Source organism: Acanthaster planci, linkage group LG02 (genome assembly GCF_054643075.1).
Source record: "Acanthaster planci isolate LZ-2023a linkage group LG02, COTS_SCS, whole genome shotgun sequence".
Taxonomy (NCBI): domain Eukaryota; kingdom Metazoa; phylum Echinodermata; class Asteroidea; order Valvatida; family Acanthasteridae; genus Acanthaster; species Acanthaster planci.
Window position 1 is genome coordinate 31,051,229 of NC_141778.1, and position 19,334 is coordinate 31,070,562.

General features: G+C 44.9%; 1 protein-coding gene across 3 annotated transcripts; it reads right to left on the minus strand.

Moving 5' to 3' along the window:
- Nucleotides 1-14,265: 14,265 nt before the first annotated feature.
- LOC110976914 (beta-1,3-galactosyltransferase 1-like) lies at nucleotides 14,266-19,029 on the minus strand. 3 transcript variants are annotated; one of them, XM_022230625.2, is made up of 2 exons: nucleotides 18,883-19,029; nucleotides 14,266-18,559 (listed from the first exon to the last, which is right to left on the minus strand). In XM_022230625.2, the coding sequence occupies exon 2, from the start codon at nucleotides 18,441-18,443 to the stop codon at nucleotides 17,085-17,087; it is 1,359 nt and encodes a 452-aa protein (XP_022086317.2). In that variant the 5' UTR covers nucleotides 18,444-18,559; nucleotides 18,883-19,029; the 3' UTR covers nucleotides 14,266-17,084. The 3 variants fall into 3 exon arrangements, with proteins under 3 accessions (XP_022086317.2, XP_022086319.2, XP_022086318.2); XM_022230627.2 differs by lacking the exon at nucleotides 18,883-19,029 and adding an exon at nucleotides 18,678-18,876 and having other exon boundaries at nucleotides 14,266-18,555; XM_022230626.2 differs by lacking the exon at nucleotides 18,883-19,029 and adding an exon at nucleotides 18,678-18,876.
- Between the last annotated feature and the right edge of the window lie 305 nt (nucleotides 19,030-19,334).

Here is a 19,334-nt window from a genome sequence, read left to right on the forward strand (position 1 = left end):
CGCAGGGGTAGAGGATGCGCAGTAGAGACTGAGCAGAAAAACCGGCCTAATTGGTTTCGGATCTGCAGATCTTTTTACGGGAGATCTGCGTGACTCTTACAGGAACACAAGAATTATTTTTTAATTAACAATATGTGATGACGATAGTGCATTTTATGGTTTTTAAATTAAGAACCGAATGGCACACAATTGAAGTGAAGCAATAATCAGTCGAATGTCACGGCATTTACTGTGCGATGATTTGTGGGTAGCACCAATGAAAAACAGGTAGTTTTATAATTTAAACGTTATTGCGGCTAAACAAACGTCTATACGGGTACAACTGAGGCCTATGTTTGACACTTTTTAAACCACATTTGACTTAAGCAGGATATGATGGGTATTTGCCCTTTTAAGCAGACTACGGATGGATGAACCGTAGATCGATTCGCTCTGAAAACTGCCAGTGAAATGTTTTATGTACTTCTTTATCCCCCCCCCATCCAAATTTGCCGCATTGACGTCTGAATGGCGGCGAGTATCGGGCATGGCGTTAAAAAGTTGCTGTTTTTCAAGGTTGGAGTGAATATGAATCCAGCTTCGCGGACCATCACGACTGTCTGGTCCCCCGTCTTTTAACCAGACCATTCTGAATATCGATCTCAAACGTTCCACGCAGCGCGATATCCATTGAGAGACCCCGTGATCTGTGTTATTTCCTGTGCTAATTTATAGCCGGTAAAAGTGTCCTTGGCCAGACTCCTCCTGTGGGTATATAGACTGCTGTTGCCTGCTGCACCCGCCCACCCAGAACCCGCTCGACCGACCAACTGTCTGAAAATTGTCACCGTCATCAACAAATCAACGGCCTAGAGCATAAATCCATTTGAAAGTTGCGTGAACAGCGGTGTGTTTACAAACACTTTTCTCAAGATTTTGTCTTGTTTCTGTTCAAAAATTTTTCAGGGGCCCCACAACAAACAATCGCGTGAGGGAGAAAGCAAATATCAGTTCAAACATCTGGGCTTCAACAGTCAATACAGGGAGGAAAACGAGGTGAAGTGTCATCCCATTAATTAAGTGATGTTTTCGCACCTTCTTTTTTCCAACGAACTGAACTATATCAAACACGGTCCCCAAACCAACATTGTGGATTTTATTGGTAATTTCTTCAAACGATGAAGCGCTGCAAAGGCATATAAGCTATTCCTGCAACATTGCCCTGTTTATTCCTGCGATGTTTGTTTATGTAGACCATTCGTCTTCGTAGTATGATTATATCTACTAAGAATACACTCTTGGAGTGTGTGGTCACTTCCTCAACTTGTTGCATTTTGTCCAAATCAGTTTCTGCGATGAATTAAAAAAATCAACCATCCGCCTCACATAACACCTGAGTTTAATAAGTCGTTCGTCTGTCATTGTTTATCGTGCATAATTGACAGCATACGTCATTGCTTGGCTTCATGCTACACGGCACATGAATGTGCCCTTTAATGACAGGTACATCCTGCTATTGACGTTGGCTGAGCGTCGACGCATACCTTAATGAAGAGCAGCGGGTTCACGTCAGTGTAATTCACCGATTATTGCAGGTTCTCAGTCGGATGTTATTTGGATCCGTTGACCAATCAGAGATATGCGTTTCGTGTTGCCAGCTCCGCGCATCTTGTGAGGCACCAGCGCAACTTCACGTAATTGCTGGCGGTGTGTTTACGACTCTCGTCGCGCTCCGGCGGTGCGTTCATCCGACAGACATAAACGCATTTATATGCCTGTGGTTCATCCATTTCATTCCGCAGCGCCCTCACGTGTCAGCCGGCCTGTTATGACGTCACTTAGTCTGGGCATAATGAAGGCATTTGCAGCATAGCGCTACGCTGTTCAGAGCTAGCTTGGCGCTGCCGGTGCCGCGCATGGACGTTGATTTTTGCACGTCAAATGTCATACGCCGACCCTTCTCGACCTCCACGCATAATTGTTCGTGTAAAGACCACGCACGGGCCTCCGCTGCACAGGCGAACATCAGCAATAATGTGTGAAAGCCCCAGCAAGCAGTTAATGAATGTGTGCACGGGGTGTGTGGGCGTGTTAGGGTGTTTACGAAACAGCATACTTGAACGAATATCATATTAAGCTGTGATGAATGGGCCGCTTAACAGCCGGAGCACAACAAACAGCACTTTCGGATTTCGCAATGGTAGCGCTCAATTCAGTATCACAACCAAGCAAAATACAAACTGCAACACCACAAAACCACCATGCGTACAGCATGCCGAGGCAGAACACATCCGAACACCAACACTGAACACAGAAATGATCTAATATCAACACAGCATCTCTTCGTTTTTTTTTACTTTATCATTCATGTTGCCATAATATCTCAACGATCATTATAAGGTATATAATAAATAAGTTTTTGTCTTTATAAAATTCACAATATACATATCTTGAATTAAACGATATACTTTACAAGCATCATATTTAAGTCGTAACTTCGAACATATACAATTTGCAGTTTAACAATTTAACAGATTGTCATTTTCAGCCCGTCTTTTGCACACACTGGCTACGAAAAATTGTCTTGACCAAGCGGAACACTTTAAAGCACTTTGAGGCATGTGTCAACAGTTTTCAAAAGGGCAGAGAAATTAGTCATAGACTCGACGAAGCAGACAAAAATCATCGCGCTGAGTCATTGCACGGCAGGCAACAGCCGTCGGCACCGAGACCTCTGATTTCAGGAAACGGGAAAGAATGGTAAAACACTTGTTTCTTTCACTGTTGCTGTAGCAACAATCAAATGGAAATTCTGTTTCGCTTTCCCGCCTTTCTCGTGTAAGTAACTGCTGAACAGCCTTGTATACAAAGTCATGTGCATCCGGGCCTGCTGCTGATAGTCATGATTTGTGCCAGCTTCGTACTAAGTTAGTTCAGATCAGTATTTGCACTCTGACCAGAGTTTTTTGTTTCGCTTGTATATTTTGTAAAACAATAATCATAAGTTCCAATCACTAAACATAAGCTGCAGAGGCATAACGAGATAATGGCAAGATTGTTGCCCGAATTTTTAACTGTATTTTGATTATGAAGATGAAAGCTCCTTCAGAAATGCCATCGGCATACATTTGTATACAACTACGAAAAAACCTGTTGAAACAAGTTATTTGTACTGGCCATAGCAAGTTTTGGTTTGCTGCTGTAGTTTGTGAATCAATTTGCAAGTCTACAATTCCGCAATCCTCGGAATACGATTGGTTTTGGCTGCGAGCCAAACAGCAATATTTATTGATGATAAATCAGCCAACGATAATTTTTCATATCCTCGAGTGGCTGGCTCACGCCCCACCCTCAATCGGCTTTGGCCCTTCACGCAAATCTCCATAGGAGTCGACCTTTGGAATTATTGAAAAATAGACGCAGCCAAGGCATCAACAAATCATATTCCGGGTTGCGGAGATGCAAATACCGATAAACCCTTCATACAATACCGAGTTCACAGTGCAGAGTGTTGTGGGGGAGAATTTGGATCAACGAGCGAACGAGCCCCCGGTTTGTACAGTACACGTACACGCCCGGGCAGCTTGCAGGCCGCTCACTGGTACACAGGCTACCATAACACGAATTTGCATTTACGTCTGCCAGTGAGCAGTGTGCCGTCAGTCCATACATCGAGTGCCGGCTGATAAGTATGGACATGTTACACATCCTGCATGTGAAAGGCTTCTTAGTCCTTCTGTTTTTACAGAAGACATTTTTAAGGAGATGTTTGGAAGCACCTGCCTACGTCACTGCTAAGACAAACCAGAGTCCCTACAACAATTTGGTGTTTACACAAGTTTCAGGCGTACAAATGAAGCTCAAAATAGATACAAAACAACTGGGCTGGTTTTGTGTGCGGACGTGTACATGGCAACTTCAAAACACCCGTGAACATGAGTGATCAACGACATCCGTGCATAACAGTCGCTGATCAATTGCGGCAAATTACAAACAGCCAAGGGGTGACACAAATGAACACTAAAAGACAAGTTCGGTTCTTTAACATGTACAGTGTCAAATAATTTTCTTCAGAGGTTTTCCTCGAATCCATGTTGTGGTTTGGAGGCCACATTGTTAGATGATACATCCACAGGGAATGTCTTTGACAGATTTAGGAAAACCTCTGATTAACAAGACTTGTTATTAAATGCCTAGCTGAGCATTAATAAGACAGGAAATTATGAATTCGCAAACAGGGAGATAATTTAATTTTCTGTGCTTTGAAACAAGTACAAAAACATGTTTTGCCTGTCGGCAGAGCGGAAGAACACTTTATAGGTTGATACATTACAAAAACAAGTCTGTCTGGGGAGCAAGCTGGGTCCTTTGCTTAGTCGGGCAAACAAGTTGTCCATCTTTCTCCAGCACTTCCTTCTCAGTTGGACGCAGGTGTTCCTGTGACAAGCTCCGATTCCAGTCTCTCCGTATCTATTTGTTGAATGTGTCTTTCTTCGTTGTAGGTTTAAGGCCTTCAGGAGTCATTTGTAGCGGCTTAAGTTAAGTCTGTCGTCTGCAGGAGTAGCACCATTCTGCGGTGAGTCTCAGGCGGGATAGTCATGCACACACAGCTCGTGCCCGTCGGGCAGCAACAAAACAAAATGTTAATATATTGCACGCACACTATAAAAGAAACACCATAAAACAAAGGCAAAGTCAATTTCTTTGCATGGTTTTTACAGTTGTTGGTATTTTACAGGCCATTGGGAATGGCATGGGATGGTCTGGGCGCGTCCCATGGTCTGTCGCAGTCGTGGGGTGCAGGGGTGGAGGTGTGGACCGTGCAGCACCGGGGCCGGCGGCCGAATTTGTCCAGGTTGTGCAGGAACTCGTGCCGAGAGCGGGGCAACGAGGGCGAGCTGCCCCCGTGCTCCGACTCCAGCTCATGGCACGACTCTTCCTCCTCCTCCTCCAGGTCCGAGGAGTCGGAGCAGATCTCGTCGATCTCGGGCAGGGACGGCATCCGCTGCTGTCTGAGCGAGATGGAGCGGGGCCGGCCGCTCAGGCCCAGTTCCACGGCAACGGGAGCGGTCAGCGCTTTGACCCACTCCTCGCGCTCGGCCCTGGAATCGGCGCCCAGGACCATCACCCGCCCGCCGTCGCCATTCTTCGGAATGACCCGGAAGTCAGTGTCGCTGCCGCTGACCGGCTCGACGCGGCATCCCTTCAGCTTGAGAACGCCGCAGTGCCGGCAGTGCTTCTTGTCCGGGTAGAAGACCACAAAGGGGTCCAGGGTCTTGGCATAGATGCTGACCTGAAGGCGCTGGCGCCGAGGTCCCATCACCAGCACCAAACAGCCTTTCTTGCTCTCGTTGCCAGGATGAAAGCTCATGCTTGCCATGGTCGTGGTGGGTGTGTTGCGCATGTTAGGCAGAGGGAAACGATCACTTCCAACCATATCGACTCTTCGGCGGTGTAAGTCTCGAAATCTGGGGAGATTCCCGATGTTTGAGTGTGATGACGCTTGTGTTGTGTTTAGCATGTGAATCTCTCTGACACACGCTAACAGCTTCGCTGGATTTGCTCACGTATCGCAGGGAGAATCAAGTGACTGCTATTCGAGTTTCAAAACGGTCTGACTCAACCTGTGACTGCGGTCGGACTTATATATCCTAGCAGACACTATTGGCGGATTGTATCTGTACGGCGCGCCTGACTCATATGCAGCCCGTAGTGGTTTGTTTATTGTGAATCAGTCACGAGGTATCAGCAGTCACCGACCGACCTGAGGGCTCCCCGCCCAGATCACGTACGCATGACATTACTATGCATGATGACCCACTGGCGCGCTCGTGGAGCGCATCCACACTGAGTTTTCTACGCTGCTTCCGGACCAACCCGCAATATTTCGAAACGGTGACTCAATTTATGATGCTGCCGCACGTGACACGGAGTGATTTTACTCAGGAGGACCCTCGTTTGGCGCGTGGCCTGTCGAATAGACGAGAGGTGGAGAAATTTCATAGCCTCATCAACGTTTCATTGGAAACAAGCGAGGGGACGGAAATACTGAGGCCCCACCCATCCCAAGCGAGCCTCTAGTGCTGCGGCTAACGAAAGGCCACTTGATCAACCGGATGATCATCAGTGCAACATTTCAAGACAAGCATTTATCGTCGATGACTTGCTGGCTTAAAGCCAACGTGTTCCCCCCCCCCTTAATTAAGGCAGATGAAATTTATCTCCTAAAATAACGTTTAGAAGGCCTTAGTGGATGGTTTGAAGTAAAACTACGGGCATGTGTTTTTTTTTTCGCTGTCATTTGAACTAAACGAGATGAACATCAGATTGCCTCCATAGTTGAGAAGCGTTCAACGGGCGGTGGATGCCACGAAGATGTCGAACTCAAGATCTCATTTGTTCGGATCTTGTGTTACTGTGACCAGCATTCTCTTTTCTTTCTGCCCCACTTTTCCCATGGTCTGTTTTTAAATACACACTTGTTTCTAAATCTTCCGGAACTCCACCCTGCTGGACCTGTTCCTTGTGTCACTGGCTGCCTATCCCCCTCTTGTGAACTTGGTGAATAATTTTTGTCAGCATTCGCGTGTAGCAGTTCACCTGTATGTGGTGTCATTAGGTTGCTATTCCGGGTTCAGAATCTAGATTACATCTTTGCCCGAAACGCAGCGTACCAGCTTATGTCACATTAGTTCACGATGAAGTCAGTTTGAATTCCTTGAAATTTTGTACTTTTTGTGGGAAATCAGTAATCGAACAACTTTGCCATAATGACGGCCGGCGTTCTCGAACTGAGTGCATCATTTCATGTTCCAAGGTTGGCCGCTGATTCATGATACTACGTGACTTCGAAAGGGTGTCAAAACTCTGTGGGCCGCAATGTAAGCAGTAATTACAGTTCGGCGATTTCGATCGATGCGGGAAAAGCTGAAAAGCCGATCACTCGCCATGCCCCCCGTGTGACGTCAGGCCGCGGCCAACTGTCAGTCTCAAAAGCCAGTCAGAAATAAAACATTGTTCCTGCAGAGGAGTGCTTGATTTTTTTAATAAGTCTGCCGCTTCCCTAAGTTTTTTTATTCTCCATGTTCATTGTGGCTCAGTGCAATCTATTCTTTTGTAGTTTCTACCATCTTCAACGAAAAACAAGTGTTAATGTTTTAACGCCTTTTAAGCGCCTTCCAGGCAACATTTTATGAACGTGTTGTGGTGTAAATAATCCAAAGCTGAACACGTTATGGTGTTCATCTTTTAACAAAGACGTGTTGATGTGGACACAATGACACATTTTGGGTATTCATAACAAGACACAAAAACACGTATATCGAGTGCATGTTAATACTCCTTGAACACCATAAAACCCCTGTGTATTTCCAAAAAGGTGTTTAATTTTAAACGGTTATGTTTACAATGACTCAAAGACGGGTTTATAATCGGCGCTGGTCTGGTGTTATTATTCGTTACCATTTTTTTTCTTTATTGTTTCTTTATTGTTTGTTTTGATTTTATACTTACACTCATTGATGGGGGGAGTTTGAAAGGGGTGCCACTGAACAAAGAATACGAACTTGCAGTATTTTTCAACTAAAATACATTTTTGGTTCTGAGTGTCTTGGGAGCCTGTCTCCAAACGCTGCCTATCATGAACCATACACTTGCTTTTCCAGTTGTCATTTGACCTTACCCTTGATGGCGTTGCTGGTCCCCGCCCCACACCAATTTCCCTCCCGAAGAACAATAATTTAGTGCGACTGAGGTCGACGGGCTCGCGATCGTTCAACCAGAACAATTAACAAAGTTGGTGCGAGGGCTTGTGATGATGATGCCATCAATATTTCATGAAAGGTAATCGCACTCGCCCGTATTTAATCCCGGAAAAGGGGGTAAACACTGGCAGGGGCGTGTGCTATCAGTGGCTTTTGAATTGAGTGACTATGATTAATGATATCAACAGCGCGTTGTGAGGCCTAGTCACCCAGGTTATTCTACGTAATAACGGTCGTTCACGTGTGTAGCTATGCGCCGCTCAATAGCAGGGCGAAATGTGATGGTAGCGAACCTGGAAAACGGATCGGATTTCCACGAAGGGATACACGAGGCCTTGAGGGTCAATGGGTTCTCGCGGGCGTGTGTGCTTGCACCTGGCACCGTGACGGTGCTGCACAGAATGTTTCGGGGTTCTTCACGATCCTTCGACCCAGTTCGCAATAATTCGCACGGTCAGGTTTATCGGTAGGAATTGAGCAGCCAACGCCTTTACTTCGAAACCGAACTCGAGGTCATTGTAATGCTCTTTCCACATTTGCATACAGTGTACTGACATTTGAAATCAAAGTCTTGAAGTTTAATCTGGTTTTCTGGTTAAAAACACACCATTTGTTAGCTACGCAAATTGACGATTTCTGCAAGAATTTCCCTTAGCCATCTGGGAAACAAGCACAGGTTTTAGTCAGTTTTAAAGAAAATGATTCCACCGGTATGTTCACCCTATCGCGCCATTGTATGATGGGGAGTGATCACATTAGAGTCGGGCCTTGTGGAGCTACGAGCTATCGGGTCAGCAGGGTGTGACGTGCTTGCAAGAAAGGCGGGTTTTGGTTTGAAGAATGACCTGTTTCCTTTGGTTTAACTTAATTGCCTTCAGTCAAAATCAATTGACAACTCTCTCTAAGGTTAACCAGTTTGCTGTGCAATCATTGAAAAGCGTATACATGTAGGACCTATCTCATGTGGTCGAATTTGTGTCGTCAGAGTGATGCAGGTCATCAAAACGAGGGTTTTTCCCTTCGCTTTTAAGGGCATCGCGCCTTCAGTACTTTTCGAAGCTGTCACAAACCAAAGTTTCCTCGGGCTCAACTTGAACCCACGAAGTCTGCTTTGCTACTGCCGAGGCCTTGCCAACCATCAGTTTACAACCCCTCGAGCTCAGTTCAGTCAAACACCAACAGGAAAAGGTCCGTCTCTGCGCCGCCAACCTGCGACCTGGCAAACGGATCTCTTATCCTGATGCCGGTGCCCCTGAAATAAGTGTACTTTTTGACGCGCCTGGTCCACTCTGAAAGGCTTACAACGTCCTCGAATCGTGCTAATGACTTTATCGACCCGGTGGACATCGCACTTTTTTTTCTCGCTCTCACAGTCACTTCGAAAATAAAGCTTGCCCCCTCCCATTGCGCATATAATACATTATTTTCCCCGTAGGGTCGATGCCATCCTGTTACTTCAAACGACTGTGCACGGGCAAATGAACAAGCCAGCTGTACCCAAGCCAACAAACATGAAACGAGTTCGCTTTACCAAGAATCGGGGGGGGGTATTCAGGGAGCTCGACCTTGCCAGGGATTGGGCTCAGTAATGAGGTCATATCGATCGAGAGACCCTTTACACTGGGATAATGGTGTCCCGCTGGATGACGCACACCGTGTATCTACCAAAGAAAATTCAGCCTAAAGCGAACCCCCCCCCCGTAATCGGATTTCGTCGGAAGTGAAACCAGTCATTCCCTGCATGGCGGCTCTTAGAAATATGAAAGTCGTATACCACTTAAACCTGCTACTTTGGTGCAGCCGAATATTACTTTTTGACACTTTCAATTTGCAGTTTCTCACTGCAAATAAGTCTTATGTTCTATCAAAATAAGTTAAAATAATACTGTTGTTTGAAGTTTCAATGATGTCAGATAATGGAATTTTTTATAGCTCCGTGGTCAGATGTAATAAGTATGTGAGACTTGAGCGGCGCGACTTTTTTGCCAAATGATATAAATTCATTTCAAACTTATCTGCCGGGTAGAGCAAGGTATCAAAATATTGCTCCTAAGTCAATAAGCCAGTAAACTACAATTTAATCAGTAAAGGAAAAAAACACGAAAATTGACCTAATATTGCACGATTGATTATGAGTCAGGAGCATCAACACACAAGTCTTCAAAACATCCTTCCAGGCATAATTGTAACGAGTAATTGCCGGCTTGCCTCCCATCTGCAAAACCCACAACAACGGGCCTGTACCTTTAAAGTACATTTACGTTGAGCACCAATGCATGCAATGTTCCTGATGTTTATGTCCTGTGCATGTGCGTTATGCGTCAGTCCAGACCTCTGCTGTTGTTTTGTCGATCCATTCAAAGGTACGTTGCGTCAGCGGTATAAGCGAGAGTAGGCACAATGCTGCCTGACCTCATTAAGGGATGACTTTCGATGGGTTGGAGATTTGGGGCTACATGGGGATGACTAAAAAGCGGTCGGCTTGCAATGAACATAATTGGACAAACTCTTTTTAAAGTAACATCGGCGCTCTTATAGTTATATGTCTTCAAATTTATTTTGGTTTGTCCTTTTGCCGTTTGTTTGTATTTCACCTCGGGAAAACTCAAGCCACTACAGTATATCTTTGCTGTAGTGTGAGAAAGTGTGGAAGTACTTTTAAATATGAAACAGTTCTTTTTAAGCAAATTCACAGGTTTCATTGGTATTTGTGTACTTCGAAAGGCCAGCACAATAAATTCTCATATTGACTAAGGTTTGCGATAGTCTAAAATGACTATCCACCAAAATCAGCCTGAGAAGCCAGGATATTGTACTTTGTCAGTCGGTCTAGCTGACTATCTTGCCAAGATAGCGAACGAAGTGGCGTCATATAATGAACAAACACCCTGAAAATCGTGTCAACAAGAAAAAACGTTTTCATGCGCGGGATATCATCATTCCCACTGCGCATGCCTTTGTTGTCTTTTGTTGGTGCTGTCACGTGCACACGACCTTGAACCCTGTTTGCAATACTAACTGCATATGCCAGCGTCGGGTCACCGGGGACCTTGACCGCACTCATTCGTTTGCTCGAATTTTCTGAAAGTCACAGCATTTCTGCGAACACGTAGGCTTCACCTGCTATCAGTAAACAACTTTGCGGATGTGAGCCCATTCAAATCGTGGACGTTATAAACACTAATAGAGGACAATAGGCCCGTCCAGGTTTGAGTGAGGGTCCATGATTGGAAAACGTGTACAAATCCTTCGGGAAAAAAGTCCAGTGCTGTTCTCCCCGTAGTAGGACAGTAACTTATATATGTATGTCAAGTTTGGAGTAACTTAATTGGTCGAATTCATGCCAATGACAATGCGGTAATTGGAGAATACACTGAAAAACAGGTGTTATGAACACGTTGTGGTGTTTATCTTGTAAACAAAGACGTGTTGAAGTGTTACTAAATTTAGACACAAAGACACATGTTGGTGTTAATAACAGGACACAAAATGCGTTTCAAAGAGTGTTTAAGAAGTAAAATATTCGAAGTTTTTCCTTCTAATGTTTTGAATCATAGAATTGTTGTACCTTCTCCTGAGCTCGTAAAGAAAGCCTGTTCACATCTGATATATTTGCTTTATTAATGCGCGTTCGGTCACTTGTACAATGCTTAGCTAGCTATCTGCGACGTCTTACGATCTCTGAAAAGGTTGAGAAAAGTTAAATTTGGTTTCTCTCATCTTCAAGTCTCAAAATGTTTTAAAGCCACCCGTAGGCCTAGTTTCGTTATGAAATGAATCTCGTGACGAGACAATCATGAGATTTGTTGGATGGAGACAGTGCTTGGAGAACAGTTAAAGGAAGGCTCTGGTTTGTCGTGATTGTAGGTCTGCAACTCATCTCAAAATTCCCTGAAGAAGGAATACAGTACTGGAGTTGAAATTTGGAACGAGCATTATGGGGTGTCGAAGCAATGATGCGGCATCTTGAAGTTGAACCGTAGGAGACGTGTACGCGACTGATTGCCCGGATCGGCCCTGTCGAGAACCGTCAGGGTTACGGCACTACCAGTGAAAGCATTAATGGCCTTAAACTTATTATCTAGTCGATATTGATTCCAACAACATCCACAGGGACAGTGTCAGTGTCATGGATGTTGTTTGTCCCTGGCGAAGAAAGTCCAACTGAATGCACGGCCTTTCAAGACGTCAGCGCGAGGGATGAGTCGAGGCCAGTTCGCCGATCGATGCATTTTCCACCGGACCATACCGAGCGTGAAAGTAAAGTCTGTATACTGCGTACGCAGCGAGTAGAATCGCATCGCGACAAGACAAAAACAAAGACGACAATGATGATGATGATGATGTCTACGAGATTTGTTATTAACACTTTGTGTATTTCCCGAGTGAGCTCCCTGTTCTGTCTTTAATGTCAGTGCTCTTCGAGAGTAAAAGGGGTTTCCGTTTGTAAACAGCGTGGTTCTTATTAAGCCACGTGAATGAAGAACAATTCGCGTGCAGGAACGATCAACGTAGAGCTGTGAGAAATCTCCAAGTAAACTGAAGAGCATAATAATTTGTTGGAAGCTCAGGTATCCGTATTTCCACTGAAGTTGACAATCATCTTATCCTCTCCTCCACTGGAAAAAGGGGGATTTGTTTGAAATCCTTTCGCTTTTCGACGCACGTGAGCACAGAGACGGGTGCACGTGCCGCTGGAAATAAACACTGTGTTATTGTTCGCTTATTTCCGGTATTTCTGCAACTTCGTCATCAGTTAAAGAAAAAAGCGTCAACAAGACTCTTAGTCGATTTTTATGGTTTCTTCCCCCAATATAAATGTACTAAGCTGAAATGTTTATTACGCTGATTGTAGAAAACTTCAGTTCGTAATTTGATGGCCATCCCCGGCCAAGGCCAGGAAGAGCAATTGTATACCCAGCAAGAAATGAGACCGAGGGGTACCCCCCCAACATGTCCAATCCCTATACACATTCCAAACTATTGTTACTTAACACATCCCCCAAGATGTCTGAAAGGAATTCCCCAGATTCCTGCGAGACAATGACCAACACAAAGCAGGGGGGTTCTCTCCGTCTCATACCTTGCTGCATATGAGCAATTGGGTCCCTGTGGATAAAATGTGGAGTCCATCTGCAGAGAGAATGCCAATGTGGCTGGCGATTTCTCAGTACGCTAGCGTGACCGCACGCGTACTCTCATTCTCGAAAGTGAAATTTTTTCCTCGGCACTTGCGACCATAAAATGCATTATGCAGTCGCCTAACCGGTGATAATGTCCACCAAACGCAAAAACTGAACTCATCCCCTTTCCCTACAAACGGCGGCGATTTCTCTTTGGGGGCTTAAATCCCAGTACATGAACAGCACTTTTTGTGCTGGGGGGGTCTTTTCAAAACTTCTTTCATCTTGTTGAGAAATGTTTATTTGCAGTCGGATCCTACTTTTCTTGCAGAGAAACTCTTTTTGTTTGTAATAGTGGCCCTGGAGGATTTTTTCCGAAGGGTAAAGAGTTAAATGTCCGATTTATTTCAACAGGGAAGCTTCCACGAGACTTGGCTAGTCTCCTCTCGGGCATTGCAATGAAGCCGTTTTCCCTCTGGAAGGTGCAAGGTGCATTACCACGAAGACAGTTGTGAAATAAAAAAAGAAAGGAAAAGAAAAGATAGCGCCTCGAGCAGTGCTAGTTCTCCTTATACTTCCATGAGGATGTTGATTTAAGAGGAGGTGATGAAACATCTGTAATTCTTGTTTTTCAGTTCAGACATCTGGTTTTGTGACCCCGTGACCCCTAGCCGAAACGGTGGATATATCTATCCCGCCTCCATCCTAATCCCATAGGACCTGATCCCCTCCCAGACTGCACCGCGGTAATTAGATATATTTTCTCTCATGCCGTGACGTTGAAGGGGGGTAATGGATCTGTTTTTACCTGGTTGTACACTTCAGTCTCTGTGTGGGTGGGTGTCTCTGACGTCGCGTCTCGGTTGTTTCGCGGTGACCAAATTTAGCAACCGAAGTTGTTTAAATTTCGACCGGCTGACAAATCTACTACGCTGTGCGGGAAAGCGTCTCATCACACCCCAATTAGCGAAGCTGAAGTTACTGTAAACACTCCGAGATAATTGCGTTTTTGATGCTCTGCACATCTCCAAGGAGCTGCCAGTGCATGCGAGCTTCGAGATTTCATCGTCAGATTGGTGGGGGGGGAGATGGAACGACACCGCGCGCATCGTCCCCACGCTCATCAACGCCCCTGCCTCTGTACATACCAAAAGAACGACCCCGTCCCCCCGGGAAGTGCTCCAGATGTCACAGTCGTCATCCACGTGACCACCTCATGTTGACAGTGCTGCTGCACGCCATGCGAGAAAATGGGAAAGGAATCGTCAATACCCTCGCAAGAGCGTAGCCAGCATTTTTCCGGGGTGGGGAAACCCCTTTTTCGGGAGGGGAAATTTCCAGGAGAGCAGAGCACTCATGAGGATAGAACATTCAATACTGATCTTTTTTCAAACAGTGGGTGATTTTCATCTCTTTTTGTCCATCTCTTTATTTTTTTCTCTTAAATTTTCCTTATCTTATGTTACAAATGGTTGCCATTTCGACAACATCATGTCTTAAGTTAGATTTCCATGTTATTTGTGGCAGCAGTTTGGATGAGTTTTCGCCCCCATGTCAACATAATCTCTTTGTATATACTTTCCATCCTCTCTGCACCGTGAGTATTAGTCCCATTTTATGACATCCCCGAAGGCTGAGGAAACCACTTAATTTAGGAGGATGGTGTTCACGGGATGCTCTCGGTACAAGATACACGTGACTCTCTCTGCACGTGCACGTTCACTCACTCGGGTTGCGGCCAAGCCAGGTTTGGTTGAGGGTCCACGATTGGAAAGCGTACGACAACAAGTCCTAGTGTGCCCTTCGGAAACGTTGTTGTTCTCCTCAGGACAAGGATATATGTCAAGTACAGAATAAATGCTGTCTTGCAATGGATCAAATACAAGTGTTAATGTTTTACCGCCTTCTAAGCGCCTTCCTGGTAACACTTTATGAACGTGTTGTGGTGTTAATAATCCAAAGCTAAACACGTTGTGGTGTTCATCTTTAATAAACAAAGACGTGTTGATGTGTTAGTCGATTTAAACACAATGACACATTTGGGTGTTAATAACAAGAAAAAAAACGTGATTTGGAACACCGAAACACGACTGGCAGCGGTGCAGAGAGGAGTAAAGTTCCTACCGAAGGAGCGTCCGTTGCCAGGAAAATCGCGCCCTCTCTTGGTCCAGCTCGGGGCCCATTCCCCTACTCGACCTATACCGATAGGTCCCAGCATTGCCCCCCCTGACCGGTTTTAGACAGGTCCAGCCCAGAATGGACAACAAAGCACGGCGATGTGCTCAATAATATTGCCCGCTCTAAGGTCGTCTAGTCTGTAACACGATGATGCACAATTACGTGTATGCTTGCACGGCAAAACTCTGGCATAACCCGAATCAGAAAAGAATGATTTTTTTCCATTCAAGTAAGATCCCCTTGAAAATAAATATTTATCAAGAAAATAAGATTTAAGAATGACCAACAACGAAGAGTCTTCTTGGATGTTACTTTATTCAGGTCTGGTTTCTTCAGACTGTTGTGCTTCCCGTTGTTACTTTTCCGATCCTGTTAACTGCGCGGTAGTGATTTAGGTAGTGCGATCAGACAGTCTATTGTCTGCGCGTCTACACGTATTTCCAAGGGAGTAAAGGCCTTGACCTAGCCCTGGACAACAGATTCGGATGCAGCCCGAGAAAATACCCTCTGCTCCAACGACTGCATTGGACAGACGACCTTCGTCGAAAGTATTAAATCGATGTCTGTTTGTGCAAAAATAGCAACACCGCGCCTTTATTGAAATTCATGTCAAAAACGTTGCCAGTCAAAGGTGCATTCTGGCGCACTTTGCTGTTTCGGATGTGGCAAGAGATACCCAACAAAAATGACACAAGCTCTGAATTTATTGGTGGCATGTCAATTGCCGTCGCAAATGTCTAGTGTCTCTCTGGCAGTGAATCGCCACCCCTGCATCGGTGATGATAATGAGTCGTCCTTATGACATTTTAAGTTATGCCTCGCTTGCTATACAGTCTTGAAGGACCATTGTATCAAACGCTAGCCCCGCGAGATCCACTGTGCTACAGTTGATCCCGTGCATTAGAACTTTTATGACGCTACAGACTTGGTCATGTAGGCCAGGGCACTTGATAAACCGATGGAACAAACTCAAACCCAGTTATTTCCGTTTTGCAATGTACAAATCAAGTTGTACACAAATTCAATAAATGAAAGATTTATGACTACAAGAGTGAAAGTTAAATAAGACCATGAGGTATTGACATAAACCTCGCCTCTGTGTCTCAGTTAACCTTATTTTCAACTTTTGTTTCACTATTGCAAAGGGTATTTTGCTTTTATGCTAATGAGTATTTCCATATTCGTGAGCCAGAACGGTGATGTCATCCCAAGAAGATTGTCTAAATGTTATATTAGTTTGTACACAAACATGCATCATTACAGGTTTAGCTGGGCTAAATTTGCTCTACTTTGCTAATTCCATGTTGTTTATGTGCATACCAATAAATGGCCACCTTTCTCATAAATGTTTCAGTAAGTGAATTCTGGGTTCACAAGTTTCATGGCAAAACCTATGCAATGAACTATGGCCGTGACCGAAACGGACTTCCAGAGCTTCGGCTATTGTCTGCGCATCTCCACGAATTTTCAGTGGAGTAAAGACCTAGACCTAGCTCTAGGGGTACCAACCAGTAAATAAGCTGCCATAGACAAAAGTGATAAATATCCCACTTCAAAAAATCAGGAAAAATACTCACAAGTTTCACAGGTGTTCAAGACACATATCAAATTAAAGCTCACTTCCTCATCTTTCATTTTCTTTTCAATTTTCAGTGGCTTAACCGATGACTTTTGGAGATATTTCTCTTCAGAGAAAATCACCCCTCAAAGCAGTCATTAGGCCAATCGCCATTTTAAAAATTGATGCCCACACACCATTGCAAAATAGAGCAATTTGGAAGGCCTCGTTTGAACCGATACTTTCAGAAATAGGCCTACAAGCTGGCAGTTCTGTCTGTGGATTTCATCCACCTTTTTAACAAACCACCCAGTCCACGTGCCATGAAATGCTCTAATAGCAGAGAATTTGACGGCCTACAAAACGTGATTACTGGCCTGCAACCCTGGACAACACATTAGGATGCAGCCTTGGTCTTCCCTGGATGACATCACAGCAACAGCGCCCCCAGTTGTCAAGGAAAGCGTGGCTCATTTTAAGTATTCATAAAAGTGCACCTTTCAGTTCATTTACCAAATGGGAGTGTAAAAGAGTGTTCGTGCCTTGAAGAAGAGTACAGAGCTGCAGAAGAATGGTGTCCAACAAAAAGTCATTGCGTCTGCCCATTAAATCACTCAGACTAACACTGTATGCAGCTTGCTGGTCGTTCCATATCCCGTGCATTTCGGCAGGAGATATCCCGTGAGAAGTAATCAAAGTTTTATAGCGTTTACGGGAGTACTTGATGGGGCGAAGGTAAAAATCTTTGTTTCCAATGGGTTGAACATTCAATAGCTTCAAACACACACCGACAAAGACGTCCTCAATTGGAAGGTATCTGGTGCCAAGCGACTTCTCGAAAACGTTACGGACCACGTCGTTCGAAAGTACGTATCCCCCTCCTGCGACGTACGGTGGGTACACAGGGTGAGGGAAAAGTTTCTTAGGCATGTACCACTTGCTGGCAGGATTCCGAAAGGGCCTCCCCTTCGAAAATCGATATCCAACTGCGTAGTTTGTAGACGGGGTTGCTGCATTGGTGAGGAGCTTGATGAGATTGTTATAACTGATGTACATGTCGTCGTCCGTCTTCATGACGTAAGAGGCCTGGGGACAGTGCGTAGTGGCCCACTTCATCCCCATGATGGTCTTCAGCGTCAGGTTCCTGTAGGCGTCTTGGAAGTCCTCCTGGAGTACATCGTGGTGCTTCCTGGACTCCTTCTCCAGTTGTCGCTGAAGGCTCGCGTTCCCACTGTACCCAAACAGAAACAGCGTGACAATGTCCTTGCCCCTCACCTCCCCAAGGCTTCCCCATGTTTGGCGAATGGCCTGTCGCTGCTCGATGTGTGTATGAAAGCTGGTTACAAGCACCAGCAAAAACACTTCCCTGGGGGCTCCTGCAGCATCCAAACAAGCTTGAGGCTGATCTATGAGAAGACTGTATCCATGGGGATTAATGACCTGCCTGGAACCATTTCGATCCTGTGATCTAAGTGTCGAAGCTCGTGTTAAGTCTGAGTTATTCGTCGAGGCGATAAGTTCGGTGTCGGTCATGGAACCAATTCTCGTGTTTTGGTCGTGCGAGGTCGGCAACTTCACAGGGACCGAGTCATTGCCGGCTTCGTTGGACGTAGGAAATTTACTTCCAGTAGGTAACTTGACATTGCGAATAGGAATCCCATTCCCCCTTTCCCTTGGCGAGACTTTCCTATGGATGATGCTCTTCGAGTTAGTGGCACTTGCTACCTTCATTTTTGGAGTCAGTCCGGGGAACCAAAACAAGAGCAGCAAAAACAGACAAATCTGGCACAGGCCTACAATTCCGCAGATGGTCAGAATCCGTGAACGGCTCTTGTTTATCATTCTTAAACGCCACGCTCACCTGTTGTCTGTTTAAAGTCCGATCTGTAAATCCAGAGAGCTCTCTACTTCACTAAATCCAGTTAACTTGAAACAGAATCCTACGCAACAGGTTCTGTCTTTAAAATAGGAAAATAAATTATGAAAACAACATAAAAAGGGGTACTTTTCTGAAAAAGGGTACTTCCCTGGTACATCAGGAATCAAGCTCAGCATGGCGGAAAGAGTCGAACTCACACTTTTCTGTAAACGCAAGCAATTCTCCGTCTCCCACCCTATACGCCAGGAAGTGACGACACATTCAGAACAGCATGTCTTTTTTTGTGTTAAGATACATAATTTCCCAGCCCAATATGCAGACCGTGTCCCTTTTCAGGTTTATATTATTTTTCAGTCAGATATACTCCAGTACGGGAATAAGAAACCCGAAGATTCCTAGTACCTTCTGTTGTCTCTGAAGTGACGAAGTTGTCAGGATACCAGCACCTTTTACCGCCACGCATAATGGTCCAGCAGCATTAACAGTACATCATGGCACCTGCATTGCGCTGTAGAAGTAGGTTGTGGTATTTTTTGTTTGCACTATATTTTACACAAATTTCCATTAAAATGGATGTTAAAAGGTCACGCACAGAAATTCTCAACGCTCTGTTGTGCATACTATTGCTCACTTTTGCAATACAAAACATTCACTTGCATTTCAGGTTTAGTGACGCACCTGCATTACGGGCTATTGAACGTTTCTTTCACATCAAAGCCCTTCCAGAAAGTATTTTGTTAACAATAACTCAATGGAGAACCGAAGTTCACACGTACTGTTAGCTGCCTTTTTCTTGATTCAAGACTAGATTTCGGACAATTCACTTCCTTTAACACCTGCGCAGATATCATTGT